The sequence below is a fragment of the Oreochromis niloticus genome, linkage group LG12 (assembly GCF_001858045.2).
Source record: "Oreochromis niloticus isolate F11D_XX linkage group LG12, O_niloticus_UMD_NMBU, whole genome shotgun sequence".
In the NCBI taxonomy this organism is placed as follows: Eukaryota; Metazoa; Chordata; class Actinopteri; order Cichliformes; family Cichlidae; genus Oreochromis; species Oreochromis niloticus.
The window spans coordinates 7,031,309-7,053,238 of record NC_031977.2 but is presented as its reverse complement, the minus strand read 5'-3'; the positions used below and the strand labels follow the sequence as shown (position 1 = coordinate 7,053,238).

The 21,930-nt window shown below is 42.1% G+C and overlaps 1 protein-coding gene across 7 annotated transcripts; it reads left to right on the top strand.

The window, feature by feature from the left end:
* Window positions 1-1,943: 1,943 nt before the first annotated feature.
* add2 (adducin 2 (beta)) lies at window positions 1,944-21,861 on the top strand. 7 transcript variants are annotated; one of them, XM_025896912.1, is made up of 15 exons: window positions 6,717-6,735; window positions 6,841-6,894; window positions 9,996-10,185; window positions 10,700-10,841; window positions 11,981-12,132; window positions 13,006-13,086; window positions 14,287-14,436; window positions 14,549-14,692; window positions 14,910-15,008; window positions 15,937-16,113; window positions 16,353-16,601; window positions 17,495-17,611; window positions 17,721-17,807; window positions 17,925-18,051; window positions 20,579-21,861. In XM_025896912.1, the coding sequence occupies exons 3-15, from the start codon at window positions 10,039-10,041 to the stop codon at window positions 20,830-20,832; spliced, it is 1,926 nt and encodes a 641-aa protein (XP_025752697.1). In that variant the 5' UTR covers window positions 6,717-6,735; window positions 6,841-6,894; window positions 9,996-10,038; the 3' UTR covers window positions 20,833-21,861. The 7 variants fall into 7 exon arrangements, with proteins under 7 accessions (XP_025752696.1, XP_025752698.1, XP_025752699.1 ...); XM_013273379.3 differs by lacking the exon at window positions 6,717-6,735 and adding an exon at window positions 19,259-19,341 and having other exon boundaries at window positions 6,742-6,894; window positions 20,579-20,793; XM_013273386.3 differs by lacking the exon at window positions 6,717-6,735 and adding an exon at window positions 20,382-20,415 and having other exon boundaries at window positions 6,742-6,894; window positions 20,579-20,717.
* Window positions 21,862-21,930: the final 69 nt, after the last annotated feature.

Here is a 21,930-nt window from a genome sequence, read left to right as displayed (position 1 = left end):
CACCAGCACCACGAACCCAAATAGCTGAAAAGTGATGTTATGTTTAAAACAACTGCCAACCCCACACCTACAGCCTCATCCTGCACCTTTAATTTCAGCTGCAGATACCAACAGAAACCTTTAAGCCAAATCTCCTTCAAACAAAGTGATGTTCAACTAACAAAAAGTAAATCCCACATAGTTCCAAAGTACTCTTCATGTGATTATAAATACACAGTGATGTGTAAATTTTAAGGACATTGGGCTGAATGTTGAAAAATAAGCACATTTCTAAAAGTAAAAGAAATATCTTAAAACAGCTTGAGCTCTTTTAATCTTTATATGATCCTTAAAATCCTGACTCTTTTTACCCTAAGGACGAAAAATGCCACCCTCCCAAAAACTGCTGTAAAAATATTACTATATAATACTTTTTTCCACTTTAAATGACTCAACCTTTTAAAGCTACTTTCGCCTGTGAAATACATTTTAAAAATTATTTTAACCCTTTAAATGCCAGTTTGTTTACAGAGCTCCACTGTTTTTTTTTTTAACAACTTCAGCCTGAAATATAAATATCAACTATTAAGTAGAGTTTTGGGACTTTAACCCTTTAAAGAAAAGGGACTGATTACTTCTTTGACCTGTAAACATCTATCTTCACACTTATAGTGCACGATAATTTCCAGATCCTCCTGCTGTAAAGCCTTGCCATCTCCAAAAGACTGCTCCTGCACTACTGCTCATACTTCTACCTATAGGCGCAGTGCAGTTGCATAACAGCCGTGATAACAAGGCTGCTGAAAGTTTCAAAGAAAAAAAAGTTGTCTACCACAACACTGGAAATCCTGCTTGTGAAATGCTAAACATAAAATAAATTTCATTGGGAATGTTTACACAATCAGGAGCTCTCCATATTATTGACTGTTACATAAAGCGTTAAACCTTAGTGGCAATTTATTACTCAGTACCATGCTCACAGGTCCTTCATAAAGGGTGATTAAGTTTGACTGATACAATGTAATTGTCACATCTGGGCTGTGACTAAATGCATAATTCCCCTGTAATTAAATTGAACTGTTTTCAATTATTTTATTTGAAACTACAGTAATTATATTAAGTTATGAACACTTAAAGATACCTACACTATAGTAAAGGGGGAACAAGTCACTCCTTGAAAGAGTGTATTTATAATGTAAGATTGGAAAATATTGTTTACCCATAAAATTATGAAAGATTTACGCAGAACGTCTGTAAGTACTTACAGAATAATTTCCTGTAAAATACCTAAGTTATGCAATACTTTTTAAATTACTCAAGCATGACCTAACATTGCTTACACATGACTTAAAATTACTTACAAACTATATAAAATTACTTACAGTATCATTATTTCTTCCTCTAAAAACATGACTTACTCCCTTAGTGTGTCTGCCTATTTGCATCTAAATATAATTCCATGTCACGTTATTGAAATTCCACACAGTTACAGGGGAATTCACACCCTTAGGCCATATTATAAAGTGTTATCATAACCTCTATATCCATTATCTTCTCTGATGATCTGAGTAACATCATTTGAATGGGAAGAAATCAGTTATATAAAATTGCAGGTTGAGCAAATATTGTGTTGGCCCGTACAAACTAGTGACGTCACGGGAGTACTTTTTTAAGCGGAGCCTCCTAAAACACAACGGATCAACTGCATAACCTCGTTTAGCACTGCTTGATTGGACTGGACTGGACGTGTCTGCGTTGGGTAAAAACACAGAGTCTTTACACGGTTTCCAGCAGAGCCAAATAAAAGTGGAAGTGACCTGCTGCTACTCTTTTCCCACCAGCTTGTCTTTCTAGTTCAATTATAATCTGATTTCCAAACACCCACAATCTGCATATTCCTGCTTTTCGGGCTGTGCTGTGTTAAAAACAGAAGGTGGCGCCTGTTTGATGTGTGATATTTTCTTTACTTGAAGTGGGCCTGAACGACTAAACAAGAAGACAGCGATAATAAAATCCTCCAGGACTGTGCGTCAAAAGGCTTTACGAGCACAATAACCGAGCACACTGCCAGGATCCCCGCTGTAGCGAACTGACTGGGAGTGTTTGGAGTGCTAGACTGTGCACAGGCGTGGCAGTGGGCTGGTCCTGGCTCACTGAGCGATGAAAAAAAAAAACACAGCAGGGTCGGTTGACTTGGTATCAGCTGAGGCCCTGAAACACTCTGACAAAGGAGCCAGTGCACACAGATTTGTTGCAATTAACTCCTTCATTCTGAGGACGTCTTGAGGCTGTGGGTGTGCCGCACCCACTCTGCAGACACGCTCCCGAGGATGCGCTGAGGTGAGTAACCCACACTGCTGATATTTACGTGTAGTTATCCACGGAGAAAAGACTGGGTGTAGTGCGGGGTCCTCCCTGACGCGTGCATGAACGTTGTGTGCGCATTTCTCTGACGATGCCTGCCTGAACTACTTCATGTTTAAGCTGCTGCTGTTGCGGCGCGTCCAACTCTGTTTTTGCACAATGAAATTAAGAGGCCCACGCCGCATGCAGCTTTCACGCACATCCCCCCCTCCTGTAAATGATCTCCGCAGCCAGGCTCGGTGGGTGGTGTGAGGCTGTCTGTTAACAGAGCCTGTGATGGCAGCGCCTCTCTGCTACTTTAGCCACACCGCGTCTGCTTGTCGTTGCTTTCCCTGCGCTGTATTTCGCTCTCTAGCTGTGCTCGGCTTTTATTTGGACTATAGTTGGGTTTAAATGTGCCTTTGCTCGTTTTGGCTCACTGAGGGGGGTGGTGTAGTGTTGTGCTACCGTCGCTGGTCTCTGCCTTTTTGCAGGAGGCCATTACCGGATCCTCCGCGCTGCTGGTACTGATGCTGCAGTGCTTGCGAATGTTGCTAGGCAGCCATGCAGAGCGCGCGCGGTCTGCAGGCGGAAGAAAGGATGATGCTAAAGAAGGGAAAAACTCGGAAAACAGTTTTGTACGTTAACGTTCACGTTTACATTCCTGTGTTCTGCACGCACTGCTCTGGATCAATTGGCCTGTACGCCTCTCCCCCCTCCCCGCCATGTGACACATCTGGGTTTTTTTTTTCTTTTTTTAAATCTCCCCCAGCACAATGGCAGGCCGTGACTGTGGGGTAGCGCTCAGACACAGTAGTCAGACCAGCGATACTGAAAAACGAAATAGCTGTAAAAACAATGATTTACACACTGTGCCCTGTTCAACAGAAATCATAGCATTTATTGGGGGATTATGTTTATCATTTATCCATCTATCGAATAAGACACTGTTGTGGTTATAATGAACCAACGCACCTTAAAATTTAACTGTATTGTAAGCTGTATGTGGAGATTGTTTGAATTTGGAAAGATAAATAGTTTTTCTTTTTCTTTAGTAAAGCAGTGGTCAGGACAAATAGAACAAAATAGATGTGAAATAGTTGTGATGAGGAATTACGATGATGAAATTCACTATGTAAGTCAGAAAAGTGTTCAAAAACATTATTATTTTTTTATTTAAATTTTTGTTTTGTTTTGTTTAGTTATTTGTTCTTGAACTCCAGATGTAGAGGGATAGCTACTTAGCATATGCTATGTAAAAAGGGTAGGTGTAATGAACTTCAGATGCCTTTCCAGCCTGCAAATTGTGTTCATCCTGTTTAATTCAGTAATTTGTTGACAGTATGTACTTAAAAGAGCAGTTTGGTGGTTATAATTGAAAAAAAAAACCTGTTAATCACCAAAACTGGAGCTTATTTTATACGATACTGGCAAGTGGGAATTTTGTTGTTTAAATTTAAATTGAAACAACTTAAAGAGCATATTGTGCTCATGTCGAGCTCCATACTTTATTTTCTTAGACTCAATTAGCATATGCTGAATTTTTTTAATTCATGCATTATCATCCGTGCATTATCACACAGGGAATATTCAATAACTGCAGGATTCAGTAATATTGTAATTAATGTAGTTCACTCCATTTCTTGTGTGTGTCTTCAGCTGCTGGTCTCATGTGCTGAAATGCTTTCTGTGTTGATGTTGCTAGTTTGTCAAGTTGGAGCCAAATTTCCCATTAGAGGCTGCAGAGACATAACTGTCCTACAGAGAATCTGCAAAACTTATTATACCTCTACATCAATCTTGCATAAATGCACTTTTATTTACTGCACACTGCATTTCTACAAGACACTCTTGTGTCAAATGTTTAATATTAATGTGTCCAATCTAAAGTCACAGAGTGTAAAATCTCACTGCTATATGTTAGCAAATTGGAGTCGACTAAGCACTTTGGGTGCCTTGAAAAGCGCTATATGAAATCCAATCCAATCCATTATTATTATTATTATTAAACTCTGTTTTGTTTTGTTTTTTACCCAGTCCAGCAGGGTTTGTTTTTTTTACCAATATTTTGTGTGTGTGTGTGTTTCTGTATACAAAAATTATGTGCACAATATAATTTAACATATGACAATAATATCAACACTTAGCAGCAAATCAGGACTAAAATATGGACAGGTGTCAATTAAATATTTTGTTTTATATCAAGCTTTTATCCAAGTTCGCTAAACTTCATCTGTAGTAAGTGCATCTATAGTACTCCGCTGTTTACCTCAGCTGTCAATATGCATCCACCTCTATTTACTACAGAGGAGGCTGTAAAACCTTGTGACAGGAGTACAAATCGATGCGTCGATGAAGCTCAGTTGTGTCTGATGGCAGTGATACTGAGGTGAGTTGTTGAGGATATGCTGAACTTTTCTGTCAGTAAGCGCTGCTGTTTAGCTGCTGTTAGCTTCTGTTAGCTTCTGTTAGCCAGCATTAGTGAAACTGTCTTTTGAGGTGGCGCTAACGTTGATGGAATAAAAAACTTAGTGGTCAGCCGTGCAGAGACAGGAGAGTTGCATGTCCAGACAACTGACAATAACTGCAACAATATTAGGAAAAAATAAATATGTTTATGCATATTTTCGTGTGTTGGAGTCCTGACTCCAGGTTAGGAGATGAGGCTTGAGTTGTGGAGGATGAGGTGGTGAAAGAGAAGTCATTGGTAGAGAGGGAGAGATGATGAAGAGATAAATGCACAAAAGTTAAATGGTCAACTCAAATATGCCTACTCAAATCAGATTGCTATGCTTTGGCATGACCTTAAATCAGCCACTCGTGCTTGGAAATCCTCCAATGTGGCTGAATTAAAAGAATCCTGCAAAGAAGAGTGGGCAAGACTTCCTCCACAGTGATGTGAAAGACTCATTATTAGTTATCACAAACGCTTGATAGCAGTTCTTGGTGCCAAGGGTGATACAACCAGTTATTAGGGTTAGGGGGCAATTACTTTTTCACACAGACAGTTAGGTTTGGATAGCTTTTTTCCCTTAATAAATCAAATCATTTAAAAAGTGGATTTTGCATTCACTTGTGTTTATGTAATTATAAAATTGCTTTAATGATTTGAAAGATATAAATATGATAAATATGCAAAACTTAAGAAATCACCAACAGGGCAAATACTTGTTCACAGCACTGTAAATGCAAATTGTTATTGAGGACATTAAAACTCAGTGACTGACAACAATTATTCAGTTTCACCACCAAAATCTGTTATGATTTATTGAAGGAATGCTGGTTGGGATTCACTGAAAACGTATGAAATGAACTAAATGGAAGGGAAGCCAAAGAAAATGGATCCAGCAATGTTAAATGTTGAGTCAGTGCTCTCTGTCTCTGTGCTGCTGGATGTGAATGCTCAGACACAATGACTTAAAACCACTGGAAGATAGCTTTGTCTGCTGCAAATCTAACCCTCAAATGTGGAAAATAATGCACTACAAGCTCCGTGTCTTTAAAAGAAAAATGCGTGGTTAGTTTCCGGGGTTTGATTTTAAGGATAAACATTGAACAAAAATCCTTAAAAAAGCAGAACGAGAATCACTTAAAAATGATTGTTTCCTGTCTGATTTCACTGTTGGGTTAGAAAGTACTGATTCAGCTGTAGAAGTCAGGAAGTTGTCTTGAGCTTTTGTGAAACAAAAGTGCGGTGATGATGCAGCATGTTCAGCCATCACAGGGAGACTAATGATAGGAGGTGGAGGCAGTGATGGCAGGCCAGCAGCCAGAAGTCCATGTCTCCCTTTTAGTCATTAGGATCCTCCCTGGAGAGAGCAGCTTTCTGTCTGGTGCCTGTCAGCAGCTGGGCCCCCTCTGTCCCCTGAGACAGAGAAACACACACAGCATGCTCTGGTAGGGAAAAGAGAGAGCTGCTGCTGTTGGTGAAACACGAGCGGCAAAAGCATTAAAACAAACCCATCTATGTGAATAGATGTAGATTTAAAGCAGCAGTGCAGATTGCATATAATATAACACTTGTATGTGTGTGTGTGTGTGTGTGTTTGGGGGAGGGGCTTAATTCTTCAGGGACTGGCTGATGTTTTTGCACAGCTGATGTTGGGATAAGTGCAGTTTATTCAGAAACTCCATTAAAGCTTTAGTCGTCTGCTGCAGTGAGGTGCAGTAATGCACATGTGTCTGCTGCCACTTTCTCTCGTACCTTCGGAGGATGAGAGTGCATCTCAGCTGAGGTTACACAAACAGTGGCGTTGCAGTAATGCACCTAATCGAGTAAGTAAGTAATGAAGACAGTTAGTGAGTGGTAGCATTGGAGGGAGGGTGTGGTGTGTGTGCAGGACCTTATCTGCTCCCCGCAGCAGAGTGTGTTTGAGTGAGGGAGTGGCCAGCTCTTTTCTGAAGATCCTTACGGTAACTCTTTTACTCTTTCTCCAATTACCGAGCCATATCGCATGCTAACTTCCTCTTAGTGGTTCTGCATGTGAGCTCTTACTGCTAATGCTGCATTTTCTATAGCTCTGCATTTCCACCGGCCAGGGCCCCGAGGAATACGGCATCCTTAATGCGAGGGTAGGTTTTTCATCTTAATGCTCCCATTTGAACGTGCAAGGACGCCAAGGCTTAATGCGCAGGCCGGCTCGCTGTTTATTTATCTGCTCTGCAGCAGGATGCTGAAAAACACAGAGGTATTTAGAGCTGAATTGAATTGTACTTAAATGAGCGTGCTGAATGAAGACACAATTGTACTTTAATGTTCGATCGCGTTTGCTTGATCTCTTCAGAGTGTCTCTCTGGGCTGGTGTGAGCAGAGCTCCTGTGTGCCGCAGCTTTAAAAGTTTTTTCTCTCATTTGCATATTTACTTACACTTCCTTGGCTAAGCTGTGATAGGGGTGTCTTTTTAAGCTGAAAAGGATTATTGCTCCTGCTTTAGAACGATATGGGCAGAATATTAAGAATAGGTTATTAAACTTATTTTCATATACTTCTTGGAGTGTATTGTAAGTATTTATTATTCTCCTACTTTACTTTTTAAATCACATCTGCACATCCTGATTGGACTGTCCGTTCTTCCTGCTGGGTGTAAACAGAAAGTGAAAGGTGGAAACTTGTTTTCCATTTAAAAAAAAAAAACGCTTCACAGCAGAGCAGCACTCCTGCTGTAAGGAAGGGCTTGTCCATGATGTCCCTTCTGACTGTTTTTAAACTAAATTCAGGATATTATGTTATCAAATGCTCCTATTTTCTACATATTATTAAATATTACATTGAAAATGGATTATATAAGCTTAAGAGCGCAAACTCTGAATACATCTGGGCTTAGTTTGAACTTCTGGGGACGTGTGTGTGTTTTGCAAGCATACCTATCAGGCCACACCTGGGTGGAACGTCTGGATGATTAGTGGTCTTTCCCAGACTGCACATTTAATTACACTTAATTTAAAAAAAAAAAAAAAAAAAAGAGGAAAAGAAAACAAACACAAATTTTAAGTTTAAATATTTTTTGTATGAACTGTTGTGCGACCTTGTGTCATTATTTACACCAGAGGTTCACAGAGGTTCACGATCCTTTCACAGATTTTAGCCCTCACATCTGTTGATGATATTTGGCTGACTCACAGATTTCCCCATTCTCTCCACACACTAATAGAGCTCGATATCACTATTGGAGTCATCCATCCATCCATCCATTCGCTTCCACTTCTCCTTTTCAGGGTCGCGGGGGGTGCTGGAGCCTATCCCAGCTGTCATAGGGCGAGAGGCGGGGTACACCCTGGACAGGTCGCCAGTCTGTCGCAGGGCCAACACAGAGAGACAGACAATTATTCGCACTCACATTCACTCCTGCATTCACACCTATGGGCAATTTAGATTAATCAATTAATCAGCATCGATAAAAATATCAACCAGTGTTATTATTACTAAATATTGGTATTGGTCTTAAAAATCCTGTATTTGTCGCGCTCCGTTAATAAGTGGAGTCATGCTGCATTTTGGAGTGAGAGAAGAGAGCAAACAGGGATTTTTTTGTTTTTGTGGCTACAATTTACAGAGGTCTACTAAACACATCATGTGCAGACAATCTGTGACGGCTGAAGCAAACAGTGGACTCCGCTATGACAGTTGTTAATGTGCAACTCTTGGGTCAAGCACAGGTAGAGAACAACTCACAAAACTGGGGGCAAGAGGGAGAATCCAAAAAAACAACCCCAAAAGTCCAAAATTCCAACATGCTGTAAAGCTTGACAAAAATGTTGGGACATTCTGTGAGGGATCGAAGGGAGGATGGCTGTTTACATCCTGGGTGTGTCATAAGCTGATGGGAGAGAGGTGTGGCTGAAAATTGGTGAGAAAAAAAGCAAGGATCATGCAGCCTTAGCAATACATGTGAGTAATTTCAAAATAAAACAGGAAATTGGTAAATGGTAAATGGCCTGTATTTATATAGCGCTTTACTGGTCCCTAAGGACCCCAAAGCGCTTTACATATCCAGTCATCCACCCATTCACACACACATTCACACACTGGTGATGGTAAGCTACGTTGTAGCCACAGCCACCCTGGGGCGCACTGACAGAGGCGAGGCTTGCGGACACTGGCGCCACCGGGCCCTCTGACCACCACCAGTAGGCAACGGGTGAAGTGTCTTGCCCAATCGCTAAGTTATTGTGTTGAAAACAGACAAAATTCAGGGTGATGGTTTCACACTAACTTGTGATGGTTAAATTTGTGTGTGTGCTCGTCTCCTGCACACAGAGTGGACCACGGAAAACATTTTTTGTACCAAAATATGAGAACTAATCAACCGAACCTTTTCAAAATCTAGAGAGTCTACAAAAACAGGTTTTCGGTCAGTGCAAACATGCTGCCATGCAGTCATCCAAAATCCTGCCTGCATGTCAATGACGCTGTGCATCAATAAATGTTACAGTATATTATAACTTTGCACTTCTCTGCTATTGGAGCAAGAATAGCCCACATTTTTTGACACTGCCCCCCTCTGACAACAGATGCTCTCCGCTGGTAACTGAGAGTCTACCGTCTGTATTGCTGCAGACCTGGATAATAGGTTCAATACAACTGGATAAGCAGGTGCGAAGAGTTGGTAGGTGAGGGAACAGACATACAGAGATTTCTCAAATTAACTGATGTATCACAACAACAACACAGTTTTGTGGCTCCAAGATATGCTAGTTTATTCCCCATAAATGCTTCACATCTGTACATAGTATACGGATGTGAAGCATTACTATACAGTCATCCTCTCGTCACGCCCAACTGGTCACGGCAGATGGCTGCCCCTCCCTGAGCCTGCTTCTGCTGGAGCTTTCTATCCCGCTGTTGCAAAGTGCTCGCTCATAGGCGGTCGTTTAATTGTTAGGGTCTTTACCTTAGAATATAAAGCAGCTTGAGGTGACTGTTGTTGTGATTTGATGCTATACAAGTAAAATTTAATAGGACTATCATTTACATCAGATTATTTTACAGACAACTCCACAACACCAAACCTCATGTGGTGCAGTAGAGCTGGTGACATTCACAGTTTGTAAATCAGCAGAAATATTTACATCTCAATGATCAAGTGTTACCTGACGGTTTGTAAACGCTTAAAAAGTCCACTGCAATGTACAATTTATAGTTTTTGTAATTAACTGTATTTTTTTCTTTGCAGATCCACCCCTGGTTGTAAGACGCCCACTGCAAAATAGTAAAAGATGAGCAAGTCTCCCACCCCAAAGGGCACCCCGGTGCAGCGCAGTCCCAGTGATGGAGTGTCTGAGGGCCTCCAGTCTCCCCAGCACTCCACCCCCAGCATCGGGCCACAACAAAAGAAACGCATCTCCAGCCTCCTTCAGAGTCCGGTAAGACGGCTGCTCACGTCTGATTTATTCTTTTTCTTTCCCCTCAGCCTCTCTCGCCCTCTCCTTGCTCTCTGGATGTGATTATCTCCTCACAGATGAATAAATCTGGTCTCAAATGCCATGTGACAGCTCGGGTTACAGCCAGTGCTGGACCTCCATGCTGAGTGATTGTGTGTGCTTCTGCATATGGAGTGAAAGTGACTATGAATTGCAAGGACGGATGCAATGAGAGTGACTCATTAAATATTTTCACTCACCCTCACCCATGTAACGAACGAGTGTTTAAAAATTTGTGATTGTGCTTAAAGCGCCAGTGAAATTGTTGCAGACGCTTTTTTAAACACTTGCAGTGAGTTTTAGTGTTTGGGGTAAAAGGAGTCAATCCAGTATTCAAATGTTCAAACTTTGTACAAAAGGAAGTTAAAACATTTTTATGAAGCTGAAAAGACTTTTAAGACATGATCTGTGTATATGTTCTTGATAATATAGTCATTTCTGATCTGTGTTTGTGCAGTCATTTAGAGAGGAGCTGGATATGCTGATCCAGGAACAGATGAAGAAGGGTGGCAGCTCATCCAATCTATGGGCACTGAGGCAGCTGGCTGATTTCATGGCCTCACATGGCTCTCCGGCTTCCCTGCCCGTCTCCCCATCAAGTATGTGTTGCACTTCTTTTAGTAAACTTTTATTCATCCTAGCTTCATGTACATAAAGAGACAACATTAAAGCTTTTCTGTGTGAAGTGTCTGATATGGATTGCCTTGTTACAGTAAGACCTGAGTGGTTAAGCTGTTCTTGTAGCGTATACAGTGGGTAGTACCTACCAAAAGCAGTCCAAGGAAGGGCAAGGAAAGTCTCTGACTCCTGCCGTGGCCAAGGTTCAGTGATGCATGTGGAAAGTGAAAACCTTAATGGTAGCTATGATAGAAAGGTGTCAACAAAGTAATCCCTGCTCATACCTACCCATGTCCAGGCTTAAAAGCATCTGACGTGGGAAGGTGAAGATTAGAAGAGAACAGTGGAAGAAGGTGATCCGGTCTGCTGAATCACATTTCTTTCACATCATGTTCACTGATCCGGGAACGAGGTGGAAATAGAACGCCTTGTGGGAAGCAGGTCGGGTCACTGATGAACATCCTACAAGGCGGCTACGTTCCTGATGGCGGTTGCCTTTTTCAGGAGGATCTTTCCGCGTGCCTTGAGGAGCACGACGAAGAATTACAGTACTGAATTGCAGATTTGCTGTTAAAAGAAGGCTGATCCATGATCTGTTTAACATCTGCTAACATGATCTGCTAACATTTTAATGAGACTGCAGGAGTTTCTTTTTACTAGTCATATTTCATGAAGAAATTTTCCAGAGTCAAAGGTGTAAGGTTACTGTTACATTTAGACAATTGTTCTTTTCCATTGAGCTGCTTTTGTTTGCTAGTAGCAAGTGCTAGCACTATTAGCTAAGTATGCTATTTAATAGTTAAGTGTGCTATTTATTATCCTAGGCTTGTCTTTTGTAATTCATTACTATCAGTTTGTCCGTGGAAAGTGTTTAGTTGATCCAAAATGCTGCAGTGCGAGTACTGACAGGAACTAGAAAGAAAGAGCGTATTTCTCCCAGGTTGGTTTAATGTGAGCATCCACGATAAGTTGACTTTAAGGAAAAGAGCTAAATGAGATGTTATCTACCTATGTGGTGATGATGTTTTATTGAAACACTTAGTCTTTTGTGTGCAGACCATGAGCTTTACTGCCTCTCTTCTGTCTCTGTCTGCTTTCTCTCTTCCTCCCACTCGCACAGACATGATGATGGTGACACCCATCAATGACCTGCATGGCTGGGAGCCCGGCAGCATGGTGAAGGGGGAGAGGTTGATGCGCTGCAAGCTGGCCAGCACACATCGCCTGTTCGACCTCTTTGGCTGGGCCCAGATCGGCCGCACCTGTCTCACAGTCAGTTCTGCTGCCTTCTCACATTACATTCCTCACTTTATCCTTATTTTTTTAAGAAGCATTAATGGAAGCATGTGAAATATACTTATACTTATAGCCTTCCGGTAAGTTGAACAGGCTGATTAAGAGATTAGGTTGTAGATATGCTTCTCATAAGTTGCTGAGTGATTTGACAGCAGTATTAATGCAAGGTATGACTTACTTTCAGATATGAATAAAGGAAAAGCAATTATCTGTAGAGGATATTATCTGTGTGATTAAGTGCAAATAAAATGAAGGAGATGGGCCATATGAACTTGCAGGATAAACACACAGAGTAGAAAGAGGATCAAGGGAACTACCTGCTATATGTGTGAGTGAGATTATATAAATCTGTTTTTCTGTGCTGCATTTTCTTGATTTTTGATGTGTCAATAAAATCATAGACTGTATTCAAAAGATGGACACCTACTTCTTAATGAATCTTGTTAACGAAGCCTACACCTGAGTACTTTTGTTATCGTCATCTTAGTGGACCTGATGAAAGATTGGTGGACCAGGGTGAGAATCTGAGGGACAAATCGTAAAGCTTACCCGTAAGTCACCTTATAGTCCTGCAGACAAAATAAAGTTAATTAAAATCATTACAGTAAAGTTGTGTTCAAAAAGACTCAAAGCCAATGGTTCAAACCACAACCTCAGAAGTAAAGTGTTTACTGAGGTCAGAGAACAAAGGAGCTGAGGCTTATTTTCTTTAAAGCCTAAAGTGTTTTTGCAACCAGGCGTCACCCCCTGGTGGTCATTAGAAAGACAGCAGGTTATGTCCATCTTTTATATGCAGTCTATGTATAAAAGACAGTAGTGTAAGTTTTTTTCGCTCTCTCCCACTGACAGCTGCGTGTGAGTAAAGAACAGGAACACTTCCTTGTGCTTCCAGATGGACTGGCCTATAGTGAGGTGACTGGATCCAGTCTGGTGAGTCAGCAGCAACACATGTGACTGGGTTCTTCTGGCTCCATTGTTACTGATACAATGCTACTTTTGATTGTACTTCATTTGTTATATAATTAATGAGTGCTACAGTGGATGTCCACCTGATTTTCTTGATCATTTATTCTTTAAAATTACATTGAGATTAATGACTGAAATATTATTAACGAATAAGCATACATCAAAGTCATAATGCCTGTAGATTTCCAGTAAATGCTCCTCATAGAGACTTTTCCTATAAACAAAATCTCATGTTAAATCTCATGTCTCAATGTTTAAATGCCATAGAACAATATGGTGATAATAATATGGTCATCCCAGAAATCTAGGAAATGTAAGATATTGTGCTACAAGCCTACATGGCTGTAAATGTCATGTAGGCTGCCCTTTACGACAGTCAATCAGAAATCAAAATGAGCAAAATAAGAGCACTGTAGTCTCTCATTTAAATTCATTATTACGTTTACCCTCAGGACTAATATAAGCGTCTTCATGTTAAACAAACAGGCACAGTTAGATGTGAAGCCAGTGCTTTCAGTGAAACTGAACAAACAACAACTTCCTGTCTTGTTTTATCTGCTCGTTCCTCTTGTTCTCATTTGTCACTTAAATCATTTAGTCAGCATTTTTAATCTCACATCTGACCAAATCTCACATTTTCAAAATACATTAATAGATCATAAACATATATATAAATAAGTACAGTATAAGTACAAGTCAAAAGGATTTATCCATCACTTGCTTGCAGGGGAAAGTGTGTTTTAGGGTCTGGCCAAGAAATCTGGATCTGGAAAAGTTGTGCCTTGTGAAAAAAAAGGCTGTTGGCTAATTGTAGAGAGCCCTCTGCCTCAGCAGCCTGAGCCTGCAGACGAAGCTGGGGCTCAGTCATGACTCATTTGCTGCCACAGGCACAAGAAAATAACTCTTCCTCCTCCTCCACTAATCATTGTTATCACCGCAGCCTTAATTTAAGTTCTGCCTTATTGAAGTTGCTACTAACACACACTAACTGAAGAACAGAGCCATCACTCATGAGCAAAGGTATTAAAAAGTGCACATCATTCATTCACCTAGAGCTACATTTGTTATATGTTTGCGCTATGTGAATTCCACGTTATAGAAATATCTTAACAGGAAGCCTTACTGCTAAATGTGACCCTGTGATGGCACTGTGCACTTTTACAGGTAAAGGTGAATATCCTGGGCGAAGTGGTGGAGAAGGGGAGCACCAACCTGGGAGTGGACACTGAAAAGTTCAGCCTGCACTCTGCCATCTACTCGGCCAGGCCAGATGTTCGCTGTCTGTTTCACCTCCACACACCGGCTACGGCAGCAGTGAGGCAGCTTTAGAGGACACATGCAGACACAAAATAACTGAATTTTACTCTGTTTATCTCCTAAAATAAGAAGTTTTTTTTAGCACATTGTGACTTGAGTCTATCTCTAGGTTTCAGCTATGAAGTCTGGCCTCCTGCCACTGTCCCATGAGGCACTGCTGGTTGGGGACGTAGCCTATTATGACTACAATGGAGTTATGGAGGACGAGGAGGACCGAGTGGAGCTACAGAAGAGCTTAGGACCTACCTGTAAGGTGAGCAGACTAAAAGAGACAACACTGAGACCCACATATCTTTGCTCAGTTCAACAGCTGCTGCCCCCGTGCCTCCCACATGGGTTTCAGAGTGAGTGGAGAGAAGACGTAAGGTGATGTGGTCGTGCACTGGATTAATAACTGGAGCTGCAGCCTGTCTCCCAGCTGAGATGATTTCATTGTTGTGGTAATATTTCTATTTTATGATACCTTTCAGGTTCTGGTGCTGAGGAATCATGGCATAGTGGCTCTGGGGGAGTCTGTGGAGGAGGCCTTCTACACCATCTACCACATCCAGGCTGCCTGCCAGATCCAGGTAACACACAAACAAGCACACTGTGCTGACAAACAACTGACGCACTGGAGATGGAGTGTGTGGCTATGTGAGTGGGAAAATGAAGTATCATGTGTAGGTAATGCAGATGTATTTCAGCCAGTAGCTCTGCACTGCAGTATAAAACACTACAGGTATGTTAGCACGTGCCAAAGCGATTCTGCAGTAATCCCACAGGAGCAGCAGTGAAGCCTGAAGGGAAGCAGATATGTGACTGTAAGGTCTTCAGTCAGGGTTTTTGTAAAACACTGTTGCGCTTGATTAAATCTAAATCATAGACCATGTCATATATAAAATGCAGGGTGTAGCCACCCTGATGCCACCCCTTCTCTGCTCCTTACCTTAATATATCTGTGGAGTTATTGTGAGGAACACAACACAAACTTAACTTACATTTACCTACAATAAGCGCTACCTATGGTCCTGATTTTGGCCTCTGCTTTTGCCTCCACTGTCTACTGGATGTCTGTTTCTGTTGGCTGTGCAGGCAGTTGTCATAGCACCCAGCCGTCAAAGAGCCAACAGGGACTCCTGAAGCGCATGCTTCGATCACTGGTGCGTTGCTCAGTACAGCAACAGAGCGTAATGCATGGTTTAAGTCTCTGCAGCACTTCAGCAGTGGCACAAATACCACAGTTTTTTTTTCCTGGGTGAAAAAAAGCTCTTTAAGACAGGTGTGCCAGCACAGCTGTCTATGCTGGCACACCTGCCAATCAAAGCAACCGCGCAGTTTGGGAGTTATTGAGATGCTTTTAGCCTCAAGTGGCCGCTGCAGGAACTGCAGTTCCTGGCTTTGAATTTGCTTCCTTTTCAACCACAGAAGTTGCTGGGATGTATGTGCATGTGTGCGGAGCAGACCTATGCTAGAAACATAGAAATTGCACTTTTTTCTTTGACATTTTATTGTCAGGTGTCGGCGTTGTGTTGTGCTGGTGGAGAACAGAACCTGATTATGCTGGACCGTACCATCCACAAACCCACTCCAGCCGGCACGGTCGGCTGGGCTGGCTCCACCTTCGGACCTCTGCATAAGAGCCGCGTTGGGGAGCACGAGTTTGAAGCCCTCATGAGAACTCTGGATAACCTGGTAAACAAGAATCACCCTGAACAGACACGTGTTTCACAATCAGCTCACTGATATTTTTTATTGAACATCAGAATTAGCTGTAGATGTAAATTCTGCACACGTTTTGTGGGTTTTACTGTATATTAGACTGTCTGACCCATACAGAGCTGAAAAAAAATAAAATATGAACAATGTGACATTCCCATTAGTATTTAGTCCCTTCTGAACCTTTGAACTTCTTCCTCATGTTATTTTTTCAGGGCTACCGCACTGGCTATGCCTACCGCTTCCCTGTACTTCTAGAGCGAACGCGAACACGGAGAGAGGTGGAGGTACCGGCGACCGTTACGGCCTTCCACCAATTTGATGACGATGGCGTCCACCCAGCGCTGAGGCAGCATCCTTTTGCCCAGCGCCAGCAGCAGGAGAGGACCCGATGGCTCAACACCCCCAACACGTACCAGAAAGTCAGCCAGGAACAAGCCAGCCCGGGACACCAGCGCACTACTGTGAGGCTCGTTTTAAGTTACTGCGATTATCTTTAAAACAGTCGTCTTTCCTACTAACTGTGCAACACGACATGTCCTATAACTCGCAGCCGGTGCAATCACAATACTGTGGAGGATAGAAACTGATTTCAGAGCCCTGGATGCAGAGAGATGAGAAATAGTATTTAATGGATATAAGTCTAGGGCATCCACTCGAGTCTTCACCTCAGCACAGTGACACAGATCTATTTACTTATCCAATCAGAGGCTAGCAGCGTTACCCTGCTGTAATGCTGACTGATTCCCTTTAAGCAACAGTAAAGCCCGTTAGAGGGCAGAGCATGTGAGATGGTTCAAAGCAGAGGTGGACACAGGGACAGAATAACGCAATTCCCCATCTTTTCTGCTATACATCATATTTGCATTACACAAGGCTATTTCTGCTTCCAAGCTGAGCATTTTCCTGTGATTCATATGGAGGCGGATGTAGACAGTGGAGCCGCTGTTTGTGTTTCCAGATACCTCAAGGGAAGGATTAAGCAGAGCTGTGAATGACGAGTCCCTTAAAGATAAAAACAATAGGAGAGCGGCTGTCTTACATCAGAGGGAGGAGCTTGGCTGTGCATCTGTGTTTCTCTCCTCCTCAGCACCTCCCGCCATCATTGCTCTCTGCATTGCAGGGGGAAACCCACCAACTCATTTATGACAGTGACAGTGCAGAGTCTGCCCTCTGGTGGCAAAATACACACTGTGTCACAGATTGGATATAAATATTTTAAGAATTTCAAAAATGGTTTAAAATGCCTCACAAAAAAGCACAAAAAAGCAAAAAAAACCCACAATAACAACAAGATGTGAACAACAGGTGAATACTGAATTAGATGATGTTGTGTTGTTGGTTTTCTTCGCCTTAGTGGTTGAAGACAGAAGAGGTGACACAAGCTGGCAGCACAGCCATCAAGATAGAGAACCCAAACCAGTTTGTGCCTCTGTTCACCAATCCTCAAGAGGTGATCGAGACCCGAAATAAGGTAACGCTTCTTTGCTTTTGGCTTGTTCTGTTTCCCCAGTGTCCACATTCCCGTCGGTGTCCTGCCACATGAAACAAAACAGTTTACAGAACGGCTTTTCTGTCCTCAGATTCGACAGCAGAATCGTCAGGACATGAAAACAGCCGGACCGCAGTCTCAAGTCCTCGCCAGTGTTATAACAGAAGATAGTCCTCCGGTAGTTTGCAGTCTCTCTCTCTCTCTCTCTCTCTCTCCATTACAACTCACTTTTATTTCTTACAGGTTAATCTTCTGAGGTAAAAGCTGTAATTTTGTGCTTCTGCTTGTCTATTAGTCCCCTGTCAGTCCACCTAAAGTCCCACCAGAGCCAGAACCTCCAAACCCCTTTAACGAGCTGACAGACCAGGAGCTGGAGGAGTACCGCAAGGAGGTGCAGAGGAAGCAGGATGGAGGAACCAATGGTACTCTGCTTAGCTTCCAACACACAGCATGTCTAATAACACTGATTGTCAAATACGTGTATCCTTAAAGTAATATTACAGTTAAATATAAGTGATAGCTGAATATCTTATTCCATGTTAACCACAGGTGTTAACGATAAGTAACAGTCAAAGAGCTTTTCTGAACTGAGTGTTTTTGTCATATTTCAGACCTGCTCTTAGAAGTTAATGAGTGTGGTCTCTGTTTATGCAGCTACCCTTGGAAAAACCCAAAAACTATTCTAATGTCCATCAAACCACATCTTTATTGGAATCTACCGAGGTATCAAAACACAAAATTAAGAGTACAGGGGAGGTCGTCAAATGTTGTCTTCATTGCAGTGCAACAACTATTTAGGGAAGGCTAGTATGTGTCATAACGTATCTGCAGAGAATTGCTGTCGGTCCACCACAACAGCATAAGTGAGGTCGGGTGCTCGGCAGCGAGTTAGCTTGAGCTGGTTAACTAACTTAGCAGGCTGGTTCTCGGCCTGTTAGCTACCTGTTTAGCATGTTAGCTTGGTTTTGAACTAAACTCACATTTATACTTGTAACAACTTGGCCATTTATTATACATCACTGTTCATATAAAAGTAGAGGCTGGATATTGGTTAGGAAAATTAAAAATGTTTCCTGTGCAAAATATTGAGCAGATCAGTGATTAGATGAGCTAAAAACCAAAGCTAGCAGAAACAGAGGAGTAAAATACATTTCATGTTATTCTTTTAATAAAGATCATTTTTCTATTACTTTAGTTTCCTAAATCGACCCAGTACCATTTACTGTTATTGCCATAAAAAATGTCTGCACATTGTTGGGAACATGGTGTAACAAAAATGTCTAATTATGCTACTGCTCACGTTCACACTATTCTAACCTTCTCATAGATGCTGTGTGTAACATTTAAAAAATCAAATAAATTGTTACGGGTGCTTTTTAAAAGCATCTGTCGGCTGCTCCCTCATTCACACAGCAGGCAGCTCCACATTTGGCTGATTTTTACGCCGGATCCCTGACGCAACTCCCAACATGCTACACACAGCACCTTTAAGCAAACTCACTTGTGACTGTGGTCTAAACTGTGTTCACTACTCTTTGCCTTTAAAAAAACTAACTTTCTGCACTGCTGTCCCCTCACTGTCCCTCACTGCTTGTGTTACTCTTGTTTATGTGCGTGCTGTGTAAGCAGAGGAGGAGGTGGCAAATGATAAGGAGTCTTCCCCCGCTACGTCCCCCACAAAGGGCCCTCCTCCAGCCACCCTCCTCTCTCAGGTGAGGCTCGGCAGAGTGCTGCCTGCCTGCCTGCCTGCCTGCCTGGCTCGCCTCACATACTCTCTGACTCACAGCTTTGCTCCAGATCTTACATGTGTGACTGATGATGTGCTGCTTCTGTCCTCTCATGCTTCAGATACTCACTGACAGCCGTGTTACTCCTCCTCTCCTCGTACGCAGCAGACACTGTGTGCGCTGAAAGCACTGATTTGGTAGATCTGAGTCAGATCTGCATTCACACAAAGACTGCCTGTTGATTGTTGTCTTTTATTTTTCTGTAAAGATGATATTTATAGTGACAGTCAGTGGGCTAATCCCAAAAAAGAAAGTTCCATAAAGTTCCTGCATGTTCACCAGCAGATGGCACTTTATCAGAAAAGTCAACCTATTGCACTCTCCTCTGTTCCAAATCAGTATTTTTCATTAAGACTTTACTAAGATAGCTTTGTGTGACTGGTGTCCAGTCTGGTGCTGAGGCACAGTACAAGAGTACAAGTACAAGAGGTGCCCACCTCTTCCCTGAGGGACAGTAATACATGTAATTTGGAAACATTCTTCCAATTGAAATATATTAGGTTTTACTGTCCTTAACAAAAAAAGCATGTTTGTGACTCTTTTACATTTTGCCATGTGTTGTGGACTACAAACATTGTTCACAGTGCGTTCTGTGGATTGATCACTGTGTAGGTCTGTAGGAGTAACACAGGCTGTCGTCGCTGTGTGTAACAGTTCTCTGTCATAAAAGACATTTTGACTTCACATTAGCAAACTGGTTCAGGTATATATTGCTACAGGTTCAGTGAATTAAAAGAGTAATAAAGATGCACTCAGATTTGCCCTGGAAAAATGTCTGAAAGTAAATGGATTGCAGATTTTATAATGAAGTCAAAATGTCTGCCTCGCTTCTAATTTGATCCATATTTGTCACATTTCAGCCCTTTGTAGTGACATCCATTTGTTTGTGTACCTGTTGTGTCTGCTGTGCTCTCTCCTTCTGTGTCTGTCTGTCCTCTTCTGTGTCACTCTACACTCGCTCATAGGGCACACCTCTGGTGCTTTGGTCTTGTCTCGCTAGTAAGTACAGAGCAACCACAGAGCACCCACTTCTCATTAAGCAAGCATGCTCATCTGCAGCAGCATGTAGCTTTGCAGCTCCACCCAGCTTTAAGGTTTTTATCTGGCTGCTGAATATTTTTGCTTTTGTGTTTGTTTGTTTTTTAACCGATACTCGGAGCAGAGGAGACAAAGACCGACTCTCCGGCCATTCAGAACGGAGGCGAGGAGGAGAAGCAGACGACAGAGGAATTAGAGAAAGGGATGAAGGCCCTTTCAACCAACGACACCTCCACGCCCGCCGCCCCGCCTGCCAAACCGCAGGGCGGCACCCCAGAGGGCTCACCCTCCAAGTCTCCGTCCAAGAAGAAAAAGAAGTTCAAGCCTCCGTCGTTCCTCAAAAAGAGCAAGAAGCAGAAAGAGAAGGCAGAGACCTGAGACGTTCAGAGTCGTGTGGCAGAACCTCGGTGAAATACTACAGTGAAATATTTCCTAGTGTATGACGGAGTAGCAGGTGGAGTCGACCACATCAGATGTATTTAAAGAGCCATTTAGGATGTCATTCACAGATACGGTGTACTCAAACGACACATACTTTACTGTACCACTCACATATGATATATGTGGTGACTCATCTTAAGGAAGTTAAAAAACAAAACACTGGTGATTATTTTCACATAATATTTGACCCAGGTGGGACGCACTTCTCGTCACACACGCAGTTTCTGTATTACCCACGTCTTATTTTTTAGCCTTGCTGCGCTATTGCTCCATCACTCCACTCCACTGTACAGGCATTCATATTTTCATTTCTAAAACTGAGGTTACTACTGTGATCAGACTTTTTTTTTTTAATAAATCCACAGTTTTGCAAGACACAAACTCCCCAATGAGTTATGCACACCTCATCCATGTATAGGCACAACGACACGTAGATTGACATCCTAGCACGTTTGCGTTTGTTCATTATCATAGGCATCTTCTAGTCACCATTTGGTTCTAAGTATCAGATAGATGTTGCAGGTATACTATGTGAGCACAGGTGCAGTACAATGTAGAAATATGCTGATAGCTACTGATCACGCTCTGCTGAACGCTGGTTTGGTGTTAAAACAGCAGGGACAAAAATGGGAAGACGAAGCTGGGCGAGCACGCGAGGTGTTGCGATGAGCTGCTGCGAACGCTTTGATCGAAGCCAAAGGGATGACGCATAAAGAATTTGTTGCTTGTCGGTGCAGTCTGTAAGCCAGTAAACAGAAGGTACTAAACATTCCACTTTTTGTCGTTTTCTTTTTAAATGTGCAGAATACCTCTCAACAGTAACGACTTTCTGTTTGAAGTAGTAGCTGACGCTGACGTGTGATGTTTGCTCATGGTCTTAATTTATTTTATATTAGAATGTATAAGTGAGTGTTGCAAGGTTACCATGTATCAGTCATTAAAGGTCGAGTTTGATTTAAAATCACATTTTTTTTTGTCTCTGTTTCTTTCTCTGCTTAAATTTTCTTCCTCCTTCCCATGCAACCTTGATAAAAT

Coding starts and splice junctions, on each gene's coding strand:
- add2 (XM_025896911.1), top strand. CDS start 10,039: ATGAGCAAGTCTCCCACCCCAAAGGGCACCCCGGTGCAGCGCAGTCCC. Junction 10,842..11,980: donor CCTGCCCGTCTCCCCATCAA/GTATGTGTTGCA, acceptor CCACTCGCACAG/ACATGATGATGGTGACACCC. Junction 15,009..15,936: donor AGGCTGCCTGCCAGATCCAG/GTAACACACAAA, acceptor TTTTATTGTCAG/GTGTCGGCGTTGTGTTGTGC.